The following is an 18,485-nucleotide window of genomic DNA, read 5'->3' on the forward strand; positions in this document are numbered from 1 at the left end:
GGTCCTAAAGAAATTCTCTTTATAGTTTTACCCTCTCTGGGTCCTTAAGAAATTTTATAGTTTCACCCTCCCTGGATCTTAAAGAAATTCTCTCCATTAAGCTGATAGAGAGAATAGAAAAGGCATCCAGCTATTAACTGCCTTGTTCTGGAAAGACATGTATCACTTTAATCACATTCCCCTGGTAAAGAGTTATTCACATGGTCCTTTTACATACAGAGGGGCTGAAAAATGTAGTCTAGATGTGTGCCCAGCAAGAACAGGAAAACAGTGATGTTGGCAAGCCCTAGTGGTCTCTTTAACACCCCTTAAAATTTAAGCTCCACCAGGGCAGGGAAAGGAGAGTGAAAAAGCTGGCTTAACACCCAACATTCAAAAAACGAAGATCATGGCATCCGGTCCCATCACTTCATGGCAAATAGATGGGGAAACAATGGAAAAAGTGACAGACTTTATTTTTTTGGGCTCCAAAATCACTACAGATGGTGACTGCAGCCATGAAATTAAAAGATGCTTGCTCCTTGGAAGAAAAGTTACGGCCAACCTAGACAGCATATTAAAAAGCAGAGACGTTACTTTGCAGACAAAGGTCCGTCTAGTCAAAGCTGTGGTTTTTCCAGTAGTCATGTATGGATGTGAGAGTTGGACTATAAAGAAAGCTGAGTGCTGAAGAATTGATAATTGATGCTTTTGAACTCTGGTGTTGGAGACTCTTGAGAGTCCCTTGGACAGCAAAAAGAACAAACCAGTCAATCTTAAAGGAAATCAGTCCTGAATATTCATTGGAAGGACTGATGCTGAAGCTGAAACTCTAATACTTTGGCCACCTAATGCAAAGAACTGACTCATTTGAAAAGATCCTGTTGCTGGGAAAGATTGGAGCAGGAGGAGAAGGGGGCAACAGAGGATGAGATGGTTGGATGGCATCACCGACTCAATGCACATGAGTTTGAGCAAGCTCTGGGAGTTGGTGATGGACAGAAAGCCTGGCATGCTGTAGTCCGTGGGGTCACAAAAAAGTCGGATACAACTGAGCAACTGAACTGAACCGAGGGTAGGAGTCTTTGTCTGGTTTGTTCATAGATAGATCTCATAAGCCTTTTACACTGCCTGGAACATAGCAGAGGCTCAAAAAATATCTTTTGAATAAATAATAAATGGACAGAATGAATCACAGGTATGGTACCATATGGCTTCTTTTCTATAATAAAGGTAAAAGAATGGATTGATGACTAAAAGAATAATGAAGTATACTGTATAGTTACTTACATAAAACATTAAACAGAACTTTTGGAAAAACCAAAATAAAAATTCCAAGCACCAACACTATACATATCAAATCTACAATGGAATTCATGCACACTAAATTCATCTGTTGTAAACATACAGAGAAATGTTCATTCAAAATATTAATACAAATATAGTGGACAAACTTCAAAAAAATTACCATTAAACTGATTATATATTTTTTCTTAGGTGGAAACTTCTTTACCCCACATTAGCCTCAAAATTCACCCACATCTTCCTCAAAAAACAAGAACATTGCACACAGAGCCCTAATCTTAAAAACAAGTTACACACACACACACACACACACACACACACACACACACACACGCTGCTAAAAGATCCTCCCAGAATGCATTTACCATCGTACTGCACATACTCATCAAAATTCACAACTGATACATTTATGACACCAGCATCAAAATTATGTATACTGATAACACTTGATTTTCTTGAAATCTTAAGTCACCACCACAAAAATGAATGAATAAACTAGAAAAAAATAAAACTGAAATTTTTTAAAAACAGGTATAAGACTTACTTCACAAGAGTGTTGTGAGGATCAAATAGAAATTTAAAAATTCACTTGTGATTTCTGTACTTTAGGTATGCTATAGATCAACAGTGTATGAAAAACTGCTTTGTAAATCATAAAGCAATATTCAAACACTGATGTTTAAGTAAATGTAAAATTCCCATTTCTACAAGGGTTATAAATTAGCTAAACGAGCAAGTTTAAACCAAGGTGAAAAAGAAGATCCTCATCCTCCTAGCCCTGACATCTAGAAGGAGAATTTTCAGTAGATACACTCAGAGAATCCAATCATTCTGAGATAGCAAAGAGCTATCTCAGTGTAAAGAGGGAGACTCTAAACAAGAAACAGCCAAAAAATACTAAAAAATCAATTAACAGCATGGGATACTTAAACATGAAGAAAAAGTAACAATTTTAAAATCTATAAATTCTTTCTAGCCAATGAAAGAGAATAAACTATCAGGTTTTTTTTCCCCCTTTGCCTTTATAAAACATTTAAAATAGTGTCTCCTCAACCAGAAAATAAAAATTGGAATTTACAATACAACAAGACTCAGGACAAGAGGTTCAGTTTAACAAAATTTTATGGTTTAACTGTAACTGAAAAGCCATCTAATAAAAAAATGGTCTCTAACACATTATCAAAGATGTAGGAAATAAAGTACACACTTGATTAAAGTTTGCTCTTGGTTTTTAACTAATCCCTTATTTGCTTTTTTCTTGGTTGAGTTTTAAGAAGGTTAACTAAAAGAAAAAAGACCTGCTCCCAGCCCCCAGTGATGAAGCTTTCTAATACTTAAAGTTTAGTACGGTGCCCAGGCTAAAGAACCTAGATCTACAATTATACTTATGACCTTAAATATTTTTCTACCTTTTAGCAAACCAACCAACCAATCAACAAACAAGAACTAGAGGAAAAAGTTTTAAAACAAGGCTATAGCAACTGTTAGGAAATAAAAATATGGCATTTTTTAAACTCTGGAAATAAACTGGAAGAAGGGAAGAAAAAAAGCGACTGATGCTAAACTTGTTGCATGATTTATAACACCACACAGAAAAGTTAAACACTGACTTCCACCTAAATATTATTTAAAAGACTACTTTTGAAAGTAGACATCAATGTGGCAACTGTAAAATACAGTATTTCCCCAATTTTCAAGAGGCAAAAATTTAACTTCATCTTATGCAGCTTTCTTTGCACCATTTAAATCCTATAAGCATGAATAAAATTTGCTTGCAAGAAAGAGATTTAAATCTTCCTCATAATGCAGCTCGCTTCTTGTAGGAACTTATGTTAATGAGATAATTTAGAATGTGCATAAAGATTTCATCAAAAGCATGTGCACTGCAGCATTAACCCTAAACGCTCAAGAAAAGCACAAAATACACTCTGGAACATCTTTAATACGTACGACACAGATGTAAAAACAAAGCTCAGTTTTGTGAAAGCAAATGTCTTGTCAAGGGAAGATGCTGGTGACATATTATTTAATGTGAATACAAAGTTGCAAAATGTTAAAAAAAAAACAAACTCTGCTTGTCAAATCAAGTGATGAAGCACAACATATCTGCAAACCCCATCATAAAAGTCAGGTTTAATATTTTATGATGCCACATCCTTATTTGATAGGCATCTATCAGGAAAGAAGCCCTTAGTGCTGTTACTGATGAAACGGATAAGTGCTGGGGACACAGACTGAGACACAGAGCGGTTACCCAAGAGGAATGCTCCTTCATCTGATGTTGGTTGCTGTGAGGGCCACTGGCATGGCCTCGCCAAAAGCAGTTTTGGCAGAGTTGGTAGTTGTGGCACTGCTGGCACCGGTACCGGAAACCCATCATGCTCTCGCAGCGGCAATAGGAGCACTCCACAGGGTGGAAGACTTGAGGGTGGGGAGGAGAGGGCCAGAGAGAGAGAGAGGTCATTGTCATTTGGAGAAGAAGGTCAGTGCAGTGGAAGACCAAATGTAACATAAAAGCCAAGGTGAAAACACAACTAGAACTGAAGAACTGCCAACTGTCTTCTATTTAGTTCATCTAACCAGCCAGTCCATCCTAAAGGAAATCAGTCCTGGGTGTTCACTGGAAAGACTGATGTTGAAGCTGAAACTCCAATATTTTGGCCACCTGATGCAAAGAGCTGACTCATTTGAAAAGACCTTCATGCTGGGAAAGACTGAAGGCAGGAGAAGGGGACAACAGAGGATGAGATGGTTAGATGGTATCACCGACTCAATGGACATGGGTTTGGGTAGACTCCGGGAGTTGGTGATGGACAGGGAGGCCTGGCATGCTGCGGTTCATGGGGTCGCAAAGAGTCGAACACGACTGAGCGGCTGAACTGAACTGAACTGAACCAGCCATTCACTGAAATAAAAAGACAATACCAAAATGTCCCATTGAGAATCAATAACAATCCACCTTAGAAACCAATCAATTTCCTTCTTTAAAGCGCCATTCATGTCTCAAAGTTTAGGTACACATATAAGTAAGGAGCAGAGACAACTTCACTCCAAAATTTCTCTTCCAATCCTATTTCTTTTAAAGAGATGTATATTGTTAGCTGTGGACACATGTCTCCTTCACGAACATAAAATCTGTGAGGGCCAGGACGACACGCTATGTGTCTCTATTACCTGCGAGTGGTATTTCATACAGTCCCTTGGAATGTTTGCTGAATTAAATACTATTACATACTGGGGTGCAAATGGGAACTGGTAAAAAAAAAAAAGTAAGGCAAGCCACATCAAAGTACTAGTTTTAATAGATAGCCAATGGGAATTTGCTGTATGACTCAGGGAACTCAAACTGGGGCTCTGTAACAACCTAGAGGGGTGGGATGGGGAGGGAGGTGGGAGGGAGGCTCTAGAGGGAGGAGACACATGTACACCTATGGCTGACTCATGTTGAGGTTTGGCAGAAACCAACACAATTCTGTAAAGCAATCATCCTGCAATTAAAAAAAAATTTTTTTTAATTAAAAAAAAAAGTACTAGTTTTAGGTACGAGCTCTAAGTACTGACATAAAATAAAGTACTCTAATCTAACCAATGAAGGGGCAGTGATTTGGAGGAAGGGAAACTCAGTGACCTGGCACTCTTTTCTCCACCTCACACAGCATCTTACCTCATGGAAAACCGCCAGCTGGCAGTTAGGATTTATAAGGGTGACTGGGGCCTGAAAGTCCAGTTCATTGAGTGGAAAGTGGGCAATAAATGCACAACTGTGTATTACAGATTGTTATTTATACTTTTAAATGGTGAAAGCAACATTGTTCCCTTTGCCAATTCAATTCTGAACACAAGAAGTGGAAGTCAAAGCAAAGAGGGGTGTAATAGTCAAATCATCATTTGAATAGCTCTTCATGGCCCTATGGATACAAAGGCAATCTTATCTCAATTATAAGGACTTCTAGTCCTGCTTTCAAAAATGTAGGTTAACTAGAGAATCAAGACTCAAAACAAACAACAAGGACAAAACTTGAGCACTTGGTGAAAAAAATAATGCAACAAGATCACTAAAGAAAAACAGAAAGAGTAAAATCTGGAATGAGAAATCGAAAGCATAAACTTCCTCTAAGAAATTTAAATTTTTGTCACCAAGATATTTCTAAAGAGTAATCAAAGTGTTAATCACATAAGAATGTAATCAATAAATACTACGTAGACAGTCACAGCAAAATGTTCATAGGGATAATGATAATACATCTCGGCAAATGAGATTCCCTCTACTTGGTAGAGTAGACATAAAGTGATTTTATGAAAATGAGCTGGATATGAAACTACTAAAACATTTAGGGCAATAAAAGTATTGCTCCCCCAAGGAAGCAATATTGTTATAATAGCACAAATCTCTTTCCAAAAATCCTGTTTAAAATTTAGCTGTTTTAGTCTACTCAAGAAATTCCAGAACTTTAGGAAAATAATCTTGCATCTAACGACTTGTGAACTAAAGTCATAATTGGGCAAAAGGCTGAGAAGTTAAATAGAATAAAAGATATGAATAGGAGGCAGAAAATATAAGAGAGTTGGTTATGTTCTCTCATTCTTACAAAGTGAAGAAGAGGACTCTGATTTTTAGTGCCTGTCACCCTTCACTCTTTCTCTTCTGTGCAATCAGGAGAGACAGGCAAGAGCCATGCGAGAAGGGAAGGTCCAGAGAAAACCAGGGCCTTTCCTTGAATGAACTGAAACAACCTAAACAAGGAGATAAGCTGATAACAACACTAGAAAAACCTAAGAAGTTACTCAGAGGTAAATACAATTTCAATTCCACATGAAACAAAGATTCCCAGGTGGCACTAGTGGTAAAGAACCCACTGCCCAAAGCAGGAGATGCAAGAGACACAGGTTTGATCGGTATTCTTGCCTGGAGAATTCCATGGACAGTGGAGCCTGGCAGGCTACATAGTCCATGGGGTCGCAAGAATTGGACACGACTAAAGCGACTTAGCCTTGGACACGACTAAAGCGACTTAGCATGCATGCACCTGGGGAGAATACTGAGAGTAATTCAGTAGTAAAGAAAAAACTGAGTACTGGTGAAACCCAGTACCAAATTCTATCTTAGCTACTTTCCTTTAAACTATTCCAAAACAATTATAATTTTAATGGTGGATATTTAATACATCCAATTTTTTGGAGCTAAGCTTTTTATAAACTACAGGGGGAAAAAAGGAAGTCATGGCTAAGTTGGGTGGGTTCAAGCAGAAAACAATCATCTGGAATTTGGGGGGAAAAGCCTAGAGTTTGAAACACAAAGTTTTCTGACCTGATATTACTACCTTGGTATCTGAAGTAATATGCCCCCTTTCCTCTTTCTTTTTTTTTTTGAGAAATAAATATTCTTCGTTGAAAGCTGAAACTACAAATTCAAATGATGGCGTGCCAACAAATGTCAATTACAATTTCAGTGACAATAGCTAAGAACAGGACAAATATTATCAGTTCACATACTTCCTGTAGCACAGGGGACTGAATGATAAAAGTTCTGCTTACCATTCTCCACGTGGGCAAGCCTATGCATGAGAGGTAGCCAGACAAGGCACTGGGGAGGAGGATCGGCCATCATTGTGTCTAAAAACATATTTAGCATTATCTTTTTCTGTGAAGAGAAAAAAAAAAACTTATTTTTCAAGTTACCTCTGAACTCTAACGTTAAGCTAACTTAGGATTCTCACAACCAAGGTGTAATGGATTACATGGGAAATTTTATAGCAAAATAAATAATATTTTGCATTACTACAGACATTGCAACACACTATCCTAAATACTATTGCTATATTCAAATGCATTTCCACTTACAATATTTGAGTTTTAAAACAACTGTATAAGACAAATAGGCCAGGATGGAATTTCTGTGTTGTACACCTGAAACTTGGAGAAGGGAATGGCAACCCACTCCAGTATTCTTGCCTAAAGAATTCCATGGACAGAGGAGCCTGGCAGGCTGAAGTCCCTGGTGTCACAAAGAGTCAGATGTGACTGAGGGACTAACATACACACACCTGAGATTTCAATGGAAATTGGGAGGAATGGGTGAACAACATAAAAATAAAACCAGTAAGTCACCCAACATTTGAATGGAGGTTCAGACATGGAAAATATCTCTTATAGTGGATATGTAAATAACTGCAATAAACCAAAATAAAATTAAAAGCATCCACTTAAAATTGAGAAAGAAGACGCTAGGGAGTTTTTTTAAACTAGTCAGAGGTAGTTAACAAATATTAAACATATCATTCATGATAATGTTTAAATTAATACATCTGTATCTTCTTATATTTGTTAAAAATTACACTTTTACAAGCCCACTTATAATCCTAATGTTACTTTCCCTAAAAAGTCTTGACTCACCTATCATGGAGTTTTACAGGTTTTCAAAAAATCTGCAAGATGAAAAAGTTCCTTAAAAAACTAAAAACACAGCTACCATATGACCCTGCAATCCCACTCCTGGTTTTCTAGAGGAAAACATGGTCTGAAAGGCTACATGCACCCCAATGCTCATTGCAGCACTACAACAGCCAGGACATGAAAGCAACCTAAAAGTCCATAGACAGAGGAATGGATATATCTAATATCTGAGAACTCCCTTATAAATACACTCAGGATCAGTTTCCAAAAGTTGTCCTCAGTTCAATTCAGTTCAGTCACTCAGTCATGTCCAACTCTTTGTGACCCCATGGACTGTAGCACACCAGGCTTCCCTGTCCATCACCAACTCCCAGAGTCTACTCAAACTCATGTCCATCGCGTTGGTGATAACATCCAACCATCTCATCCTCTGTCATCCCCTTCTCCTTCCACCCTCAATCTTTCCCAGCATCAGGGTCTTTTCCAATGAATCGGTTCTTGTCCTAAGTGGTCCTAAATCATACTATAATTGGAGGTCCACCAAAAGCACGAGGAGTGAAGCCAGAAGAACCGTGTCCCAGGACTCTGTCTTCCATTAACTACGTGATTTGGGGGAAAATCACCTAATAATCTGGTTTCAGTTTTCTTATCTCTCAAGGGCTAGAGCAGTGGTTCTCCAAGTATGGTCGGAGATCCTCCTTGGAGGTTCCTGAATCATTTCCAGGGAGTTCATGAGGCCAAAACTATTTCCATAATAACACTAAGATATTATCTGCCTTTTCCAGTTCATTCTCTCAAGACTGTACAGTGGAGTATTCCAGCGGCAACATGGCATATCCATAATTATCTGCAAAAGCTTTTAAAATATTCCTCCCTTTTCCAACTACACAGCTGTGTGAGACCAGATTATTTTTTCCATACTTACTCCAAAACAACGTATCACAACAGATTGAATGGATAAGCAGATATGAGAATCCAGCTGCCTTCAATTGAGCCAAGTATTAAAGACATTTGCCAAAAATATAAAACAATGGCATTCTTCTCATTAAATTCTTTTGCTTTGGAATATATTTTTCATAAAATATATTATTTGTGTTAATATATAATAGGCTTGTCATTGTTCTTTTTAAATGATTCAATATTTTTAATTTATCAATTTTAATTTCTAACATGGAAATAGTGATAGATATAACCCATATAGGCAAAAGCTCTCTGAGGTTCTCAAATGTTTTGGGGGGTGTAAAATGGTCTTGATACCAGAAAGTATGAGAACTCATGGGACAGAATTCCTAGCTCTAAAATTTCATGACTCAGAAAATAACTACGTGAAAAACAGACTGCCTCTTTCTCTACCTTTTTGTTTTATTTTGGTTTTGCTCTTGAACGCATGCTTTGCATTTTTCTTTATTTTTTACAGCATAATATTTATAATAAAAGCTGTAATAAAACTGCATATAATGCACATTCCTATTACAATTCTCATTTTTCTGTATTTCCCTCCAAATGCATATGTTTCTACAGAGTTACGTACATAGGGTAGATAAAAATATATGATCTGTTTTTTAACTTGTTTTATTAAATACTTTATTGTTTTGCTACAACATCTTCTTTTCTAATCATTTTAACAGCTGCCTTATTCACTGAGCAAAAACACCATGATTTATTTATGCCTTCCTCAATGAAACACTGAGGCTGTTTTTATCTTTGTGTGCACTTTCATATTTTTCTTTTAATCCAGTGTTTCAGTTTGTCACCTACCTCCCTGCCCTTTGTTATTCTAATCCTCAATACTGACAATTACTAGTCTAGATGCCATCCATTCTCACCTCCCTCCCTCCACTTGGAGCTACAACTTTCCTGTATTAAAAGAGGGGACAAATTATCTCTTAAAAGTGAGAAATCCAGTATCACTAAAATAATATGAGAAAACAAGTAAAATAATTTAGCATTAGATCATAATTGCAATTTCCAATCTCATCATTTTTATTAAAAACTCCTATTTTCTTATGAGCAATAGGTAAATATTTTTTATCCATTGTCCTATGACTTACTTGGTCATCAGTTAAACAGTGTACAACATTTAGCTAAAAGCCTTAAAAATATCATTTTAAAAATCTTTCAGATTAAAATGTTTTTATACAAACTTTTGTGTAGAGTTATAAAAATATTTTGTCTGACAAGGGCAAACACACATTAACTGGTTATGGGACCAGTGTTATGGATTGGCCTTCAATTATTAAAAGGCTCTGAATTTGTCCATATCACAGATTTATTTGGACTTTGAAAATTAGCATACTTTGCAATGACACAATATAAAGTTGCTATGCTTTTTGTCAGAGCTACTTTTACTTATAACAGCTTTTAAAAAATGGAAAAAGTCTTTAAAAAAATCTGAAATTCTGTATTTTCCTCATTGTAAAGATCGTCTCATTTAAGAAAATGATGGAATAAAATATCAATGAAAACAATAAGGTTGCAAGTATATCCATGAGCTTTAAGCTTATGATTAGAATTCAAACCCAGATACTTTCTCATGCCATATTTGATTTAAAACCACTACTCAATTAATCCAACAAATAACTAGTAAGCACTGATGATTTTCTAGACTGTTAGTCACGAGGATGTAAATTTGAAGAAGATCAAAGTGCATCCCTTTGGGATATTAGTGAGCTACATATAACTGGCCAGGGACTGCAGAACAGGAAGCAATTAATTCTACATTGAAAGATTCAGAGTATCAAAGACCAGGAGATATTTAGCTGTGATATGAAATATGAGGCCTTTGTTGGAGGAGAGAGAAAAGGTCAGGGGCTACTGCATTTCAGTGAGGGCTAAGAACAAAAAGAAGAGAAGAACATCACTTTTGCTTAAGCAAAACAAGTGAAATGCAAATCAAAACTATGCTGAGATAACATTTCTCACCTCTCAGACTGGCAAAAAAATCCTAAATGAAAGAACATGTGCTGTTGGCAAGGCTGCAAAGAAAAAGATGGCCTTACCCATTGCTGGTGGGAATGTAAAGGGCACTGGGGCAATATCTAAAAAGAACCCATGGCATCCTGAGGCAAAGGGGGAGGAGAGATCAGGAGTGAAGGAGAAAAGACAGGCTGCGGTTGGACTGATAAGCACCACCATGTGTGGCTAACATTCCAGTAGACAATGAGGAGTTTGCAAGGTTTGTTTTTTTTTTAAAGCAAAATAGGGACATCAACAGGGATGTTTTTTAAAATGATGACTTAAACTCAAATTTGCTTATGCTTAAAAGGAATAATGAATCAAAAGCAGCATCTGAGCAGGCATTGTCCTCTTCTTTTAGGCTGTCACTAGGGCAGGAAGTAAAGTGACTAGGAGTCCAGGGTTCTCAGATCTTTCTTGGCAAAGAATCTTCCTGCCTACCCTGAAGACTAGTGAACCACAGACTCCAGAGTAGGGAGTACATATAGACTGTGTCGCCAGTGAACCCCAGAGAAGTAGCTGAGCCAAGAGCCCCCAACAATGCACACCCAGCAACCTCCAGCCCTGCCTACTGGCCAGGGAACCATCAGACCCTGCTCTCAGCTCATGAGTAATAGCAGAGGGCAGGGCCTTTTCTACAGCAATGTTCACAGTAAGTATTGTTAACTGACAAAAATCTCTTTAAAAAAAAATGAAAACATAAGTCAACTATACTCCATTAAAAATTAATCTTAAAAAAAGAAAACAGTTTTGGAGCCATTGTCATTTCTACCTAAGGAATAATTTAGCAAGACACTCTCCTCCACAGGCCCAAATAGGGCAAAATCTCAGTGTCAACTCTCTGCAATTTCGTTCAATCTAATGAAAGCCAGCAATATAGGCCTCGTTACCATAGACCTGTTCTTATCAAAATCCATGTTATACGCTGTATTCATCCAATCTAAGATACCATCATTTGTAAGATGCACCATTGTTTTTTTTCCTGCCACTAAGAAAGAAAAACACTCAGCCAATTAAACTAACTTAATGACTTAATTAACTATAATCCTTCATGACATGTGAATCAGTCCCACCAGCCTCCTGATGAACTGAAATTCCTTTCATCTATTCAGAAGGGTTTGGCAATTTTGCAAGGTTCAGTGGCACGGCTTCAACTGACAAGAAATGATTTTGGTCGTATCTCAATGATAAAAACACAGCTTCATCTATTTGTGGATATCTTCCTTTAAAAAAAAAAAAAGAAAGAAAATCTTCTGTAAAGCACCTGATGTTGCTTTGTAAGAAAATATGTAGTTTCTCCAATGATGAATATTTATTTCACTAATGAGATATTTATTTGTTATGTCCATAACTTTCTGTGTTTACAACAACTTGTTAATACTGAATCAGAGTATAACTCTCTCTGAGGACATCTGAAATGACAACACATGCAGTACCAAAAGGGGACATAACTCAGCTGAAGTGCCTATGACAGCAACAACTATGATCAAGTTATTACACGTGCTCAGGAAATGGTAACCCATCACAACCACCACCTTGCCAAAAGCAATGGTCAGATGCCACGGGCTATACGAGAGATTTTGAGAGATGTTAGGCGTGGAAAGGGTCTTCAAATTAATGAAAATGGTAATAATGTGCACACTAGATTATAATGGTAATGAGGGGCTTGCTAACACAGACTATAAATTTTGCTTAGTTAGGATACCTATGAAATACACACACACATATTCATGTGCCAGTCAACACTTGCCAAACTTTATTCAATGTCCAGGAAGACAAAGTCAGAACTTCCAGGAAGTTCTGTAATATAATTTTTGGTGGATATATGTATGGATATATGTTATTCTATGGCATGGCTAAATAGCCCATATTTTAACCTTTTGAAAGTGAAAGTTTCTCAGTTGTGTCCGACTCTTTGTGACCCCACGGACTATACAATTCATGGAATTCTCTAGGCCAGAATACTGAAGTGGGAAGCCTTTCCCTTCTCCGGGGATCTTCCCAACCCAGGGATTGAACCCAGGTCTCCTGCATTGCAGGTGGATTCTTTACCAGCTGAGCCACGAGGGAAGCCCAAGAATACTGGAGTGGGTAGCCTATCCCTTCTCCAGCAGATCTTCCTGACCCAGGAATCGAACTGGGGTCTCCTGCATTGCAGGCAGATTCTTTACCAACTGAGCTATTAGGGAAGCCATTTTAACCTTTTACTTCTAAATAATTTCCGACTTATGGAAAGTCAATAAGAAGATTATTTAAAAATTCCCATTTGCCATCAACCCAGACTCCTCAAATGTTAACACTGCAGAAGAGATGTACTTTAACTTTAAATAACTTTTTATTTCTGCAAAACCAGGACATTCTTTTGATTTAATACAAGTATCAAAATCAGGAAATCAATGTTATTGACAGAATACTATTATCTAGCCTACAAGCTTCAATTCAGATTTTCTCTATTGTCCCAATGATGTCCTTTATAACAACAACAACAAAACTCTGGATCATGGTTGTGTTTCAGTTTTCATGTCTCTTCAGACTCCTATAATCTGGAACAGCTCCTCAATCGTTTTTTGTCTTTCACGACACTGACCTTTTAAAGTGTGTGGGCCAGTTATGTTGTAGAAATCCTGCATTTGGCATTGTTGAATGTTTCCTCAAGGGGACTCAGGTTGCGCTTTTCTCTCAAAAGAACCACAGCAATAAAACTGGCTACTTCTTAGGGCATCCTACTAGGAAATAGGACTGTCAGCCTCTCCCTCGGCTGGAGACGTGGATTTGATCACTTGGTTAAAGTGGTATCTGACAGGTGGATTTGATCACTTGGTTAAAGTGGTATCTGACAGATTTCTCTACTGCAAAGTTACTATGTTTCCCTTATAATTAATAAATATTCTATGGCGAGACACTTTCAAACTATGTCAGTATCCTATTTCCGTTAATCTTTTACCCACTAATTTTAACATGTGTGCTAAGTCACTTCAGCTGTGTCCTACTCTGTGCAACCCTATGGACTATAGCCCACCAGGCTTCTCTGTCCATGAAATTCTCCAGGCAAGAATACTGGAGTCAGTTGCCATGCCCTTCTCCAGGGTATCTTCTCAACCCAAGGATCAAACCATAACCAGGGATTGAACCAGTGTCTCATACGTCTTCTGCACTGGCAGGCAGGTTCTTTACCACTAGCACCATCTGGGAAGCTTTAACATAGATTTTTTAAAATTCTCTGCTTTCCAGAACTTTCTAAATGTAGCATGAAGCTCTGTTATTTCATCTCTACCTGAAAAAAAAAACAAAAATGGCTGCTACAGCCAGCATCCACTCTGCTCTGAGTTCTTTAAGGCACAGTTAAGATCTCAGGAATATACTCACACTAACCTCTGGAGCAAGACCACACAAGGATACTCATGAATAAAGAAGAAATCAAATCTATCTTTCTTTTATATGAAAATGGCAGTATACTCTTGAGAGACTGTGAGCTGACAGGTGAGAGTTGTACAGCATTGTTTGTCTTTGGTGCTCAGGAAACAATGATCTGAATTGTATAGAATTATATGTCAAAATTCCTATATTTCACAGTTAATAACTCACTAGGCAGAGTAACATATGTCTAGTAGCAATAATACAAATACTTCATCTCAAATATTTTCCTGGAAACTTTTCGTAATTTGAAATATTTCAAATCCTATCGTTTTTTTCAGAAAAGACTTCCCTCCTCTCTCCCAAAAAGAGTCCTCAGGTGAATTTTTGATCCTCCCTCTTTTTTATACCCTCTCCTCTGATTTAAAGCTCTTTTTCCTCCCATATTCAAGACCTATATCCCTAGAGCGAAGCAATTCGGCAAAATTTGACTAAAGGTAGAGGGGCAGATGAGAGCTCTTCAAGTCCTAGGTTCTATTAAACCGTCCTTACCTGCTGTGGAAAACAGGTGCGGACCGAGTGCTCTGTGTAACCAAAAGACGGCCCTTCAAAGACAGCTGTTGGGAGCTTCAGAACTTCCTTCAGAAACTGGTCAAACTTGCTAAATATCATTAAGCCATTGGAATCGGACATCTGGGAGAAAACATCTATGAGAATAAAACCAAATAAAGTCAAACTATAAAGAAACACCAATTTTTTATAAACAGCTGTATGTCATTTGTATACCAGTCCAAAAGCATCATTAAAAAGTATCATAAAGTTACTATGATTTTTAGTTAACATGTACTCTCAATCTCTTTCACACTGTGTGGTTACTTTGCTGAGAAGGCTCCTCCTTCCCAATCATTGAATAGTCTACCTAAAGATCACATAACCATTCACATACGTCCACCTACCTACTTTTTTTGAGCGTACATAACTGAATATATAACTTTTTATTTTACCTATTTACACCTCACCTTATCCCAAGAAGAATTTGCAGCAGCACACCTTTATCTCTGACATTTATGTACGTACTTATATAAGACATATACATATTTGAGTGTATGAATATAGCTGTATATTGGTGAAGGGTATGAAAAAAACGGTATTATACATGTGTATTCATATACTCATGATGTATTCTTATGTAATATGTTCATTTAAAACATTCAATTTAGTAAGTTCCAAGAGTAGAATAAAAAGAACTCATATTATCTTTTCTATCACAAGATCCTTTGATACTATAAGATTCTGTTTTTACATAATGTCTGACCCAAGCAGCTGGGAAAGAGGTTTCCAGTAGTACTACTATTTCTTTATCTTCTCAGAGACAGCTTCCTATCTCTGGTTAGTAATTTTCCTCTTCTCACCCATAGTTGAGGAGAAAAAGAAAAATAACCTGGAGCTCAAAACAACTTGACAACTATAACCTAAACTTTCTTTTCAAATTATTCAGCTTTCTTACAAACAAATCAGTGAGTTAAATATGTGGAGAAAAAAAATTTCCTGAGGCCTTTTCAAACATAGTATTTTGAAAAATAATATTCTATATATTCATAATAAAAAGGTATATTAGAAATATGTATGTAATAGATACATACAATGTACATTTTTACATTACTCTTTAGGTTCAATCTGGGGATTTTATCGCAAACCACTAGGTAAAAAAAAGGAACACTTAAAATATGTTAATCAAAGAAAGATAAAATTTAGATCATCAGCACCACAGGGTAACTATTAAGGCATCATAAAACAGAAAATTATCAAAGGAAAATATCTGGCACATTCCTTTCATGATAGCTGCTAGTTTGTAGCTGAGGGAAGAGCATTAAATACGGGAGAGCCTGGGGGGCTGCCGTCTATGGGGTCGCACGGAGTCGGACACAACTGAAGCGACTTAGCAGCAGCAGCAGCAAGAGGGGAAAATCCAACAAGAGGCTGAAAGAAACACAGTCCTAGTGGAAAGTAAAATCAATTAATTAACAAATACAGACTAAGTTCTCACTGAGTGGTCCAAGTGACAAGTATTCTGCTATGTATTTTGAAACACAACAAGGAAATATGATACATGGTCCTTATCCTTCAAGACACTTTCAAAGTAACTGGGAAAAATAAGATATACATGAAGCAAAGAAGAATTAAACACTAAGCTAACTTAAATAGAACAGAAAGAAAGGAAGCATATGATATTAGTTTAACCTCACCATTTGCTATGGCTGAGTCTGCCTGTGTGTGTGGAGTGCTAAGTTGCTTCAGTTGTGTCTATAGACACCCAATATTCTTATCTCCTTCATTAGTAACAGAATACTAATTTTATTTGTGGAGCAATGTACCCAGCTAAGAGATCACACTTTGCAGCCTTCTTTTAATATGTTTCAGTCATGTGATTAGCCGTTTGGAGACCATAAGCAGAAAGGTTGTGAGAGATTTCCTGGAAGGTTGGTTAAAGAAAGTTGACTGCACTGGAAATCCCTTTTTCCTTCCTCCTCTTGCTATCTGGAATGCAGCTATGATGGCTGCAGCTCCAGCAGCCACCTTAGACTATGAAAAATGAAAGTGAAAGTGTCAGTCACTCAGTAGTCTCTAACTCTTTGCAACCCCATGGACTGTAGCCCCCAACTCTTTGCAACCCCATGGACTGTAGCCCGCCAGGCTCCTCTGTCCATGGAATTCTCCAGGCAAGAATACTGGAGGGGATTGTCATGCCCCCCTCTGGGGGATCTTCCCGATCCAGGGATCCAACCTGTGTCTCCTGCATTGTAGGCAGAGTCTTTACTGTCTCATCCATCAGGGAAGCCCTGGACTATGTGGTAATCTCAAATTTTATGTAGAAATCATACACCAGAGTGATAGAAAAGAAGGATATAGAAAGCCTGGGTGTCAGAGGAACACAAAGCTACCATATCAATCCTAGACTACACACCCCTGGACTTCCTTAATATAAGAGAAAAATAAACTTCAACTTTGTTTAACACTGTTATCCTGAGATTTTTGTTTTCATCTTGCAATCCCTAATATTAAGTACTATTGTACTTTACTAAACATTACCCTATTTTACTGTCACAAAAAGACAGTGTGTGTGTGTGCGTGCACATGTGTGTGCACATAATCATTTAAATTTCATAGCTAAGGAAACTAGCTCAGAAAGGTTAAACTTCTTAAGGTCAAAAAGTTATGTCTAGATCAAGATTTAAACTCACACTGATTCCAAAGACATTCCACTACACTATACTTCTTCAAAAGATAGTGGAGAATAGATACAAAAATACATAGGCAGGGGTTATAAAGAAAGAAATTTAGAAGCTTGGCCTTGAAAACTAGGATTTGGAACGAAGTAAAAACACAGTGGGAGTAGGGGTTTTGGGACACAACTAGAGAAGAACAGAGATAAATAAAACAAATGAATGAGTATAACAAAGCAGAAACAGAAACTAGTGGTTGTCAACGGGGAGAGGGAAGGGAGGAAGGGGGAAATGGGGGTTAAGGGATGAAAAGGTACAACCTAATATATATAAAATAAATAAGCTACAAGGATATATTATACAACATAGAAATATAGTCAATATTTTATAATAACTTTAAATGAAGCATAATCTTTAAAAATACTGAATCACTCTGTTGCACACTTGAAACTAATATAATATTGTAAATCAACCATATTTCAATTGAGAAAAAAAAGGATTAGGATAAAAATCTCCATGGCAGGAGTTTATAGTGTGTCTGTTAGTGGTGGCAGACAGGAAACAGTGCACTGAAGAGAATGTTCTATGATAATTTATATTGAGAAGGAAAGATAAATAAAGATTCAGTAAGAAAAGTAATCACGTTATGAATGAAAACTCAAAGAGGAAACAATTTGGATTTGGTTTAAAAGTAGGGAAGAAATATTTAGAAAGTCAGGTTTCAAGGAATCAGACTGTTAATGACTGGCAGAATAAAAGAGGAAGAGTGAGACTGGAGACGTCAGCCGGAAAACTTCGTCAACGATGCACAAGTAAGGAAGTGACAGTCAGAATTCCAGGAGCGACAGAATCAGGGGGAGGGGTGGCCAACTCCAAGACATCACAATGTAGGCAACTGAAGTTGATGGCAAACTGGATTAGAGAATAAAGGAATTTCTAAAATTAGGATTATTTTAAGTTTCCAGCTTCACAATCCTACGAGGCAAGTCATATGGCAGAGCAGGAAAACAGGAGGAACCCGAATGCTGGTAAGATTCCCTGAGCTACGGTACCAACTGTGAACTTGCCAGGCTTTGGACTTATTTTTACACGAGAAAAACAAATCCCGATGGTTTTAACGCCACTCCTAGTTCAAGTTTTCTGATGCCACTCCATGTATTCATAACTGATACACTAGCAGTTATTAATGCGTAGTCACTCATGGTAGAAATATTCAAGACCAGAGACTTCAGCTACAAAGGATATACATACACATATGTACATAGCTTCGAATCA

General features: G+C 37.3%; 1 protein-coding gene across 23 annotated transcripts in view; it reads right to left on the bottom strand.

The window, feature by feature from the left end:
• The window catches only part of DTNB (dystrobrevin beta), a 233,685-nt gene that overhangs the window by 146,098 nt on the left and 69,102 nt on the right, over positions 1–18,485 (bottom strand). For 21 of the 23 annotated variants that reach the window (XR_014082711.1, XR_014082710.1, XM_081592757.1 and 18 more), the window contains 3 exons: positions 14,539–14,693; positions 6,820–6,925; positions 3,539–3,705 (listed from right to left, as the gene is read on the bottom strand). Coding sequence is in view for 21 of the 23 variants with exons in the window: in XM_081592757.1 (XP_081448883.1) it covers positions 3,539–3,705; positions 6,820–6,925; positions 14,539–14,693 (428 nt within the window). In the remaining 2 variants the exon portion in view is untranslated. The remainder of the gene's footprint in view (positions 1–3,538; positions 3,706–6,819; positions 6,926–14,538; positions 14,694–18,485) is intronic. The other 2 variants (XM_081592758.1, XM_081592759.1) reach the window with 1 other exon arrangement.

The sequence above is a fragment of the Giraffa tippelskirchi genome, chromosome 4 (genome assembly GCF_054371585.1).
Source record: "Giraffa tippelskirchi isolate mGirTip1 chromosome 4, T2T-mGirTip1v1.2.pri, whole genome shotgun sequence".
In the NCBI taxonomy this organism is placed as follows: Eukaryota; Metazoa; Chordata; class Mammalia; order Artiodactyla; family Giraffidae; genus Giraffa; species Giraffa tippelskirchi.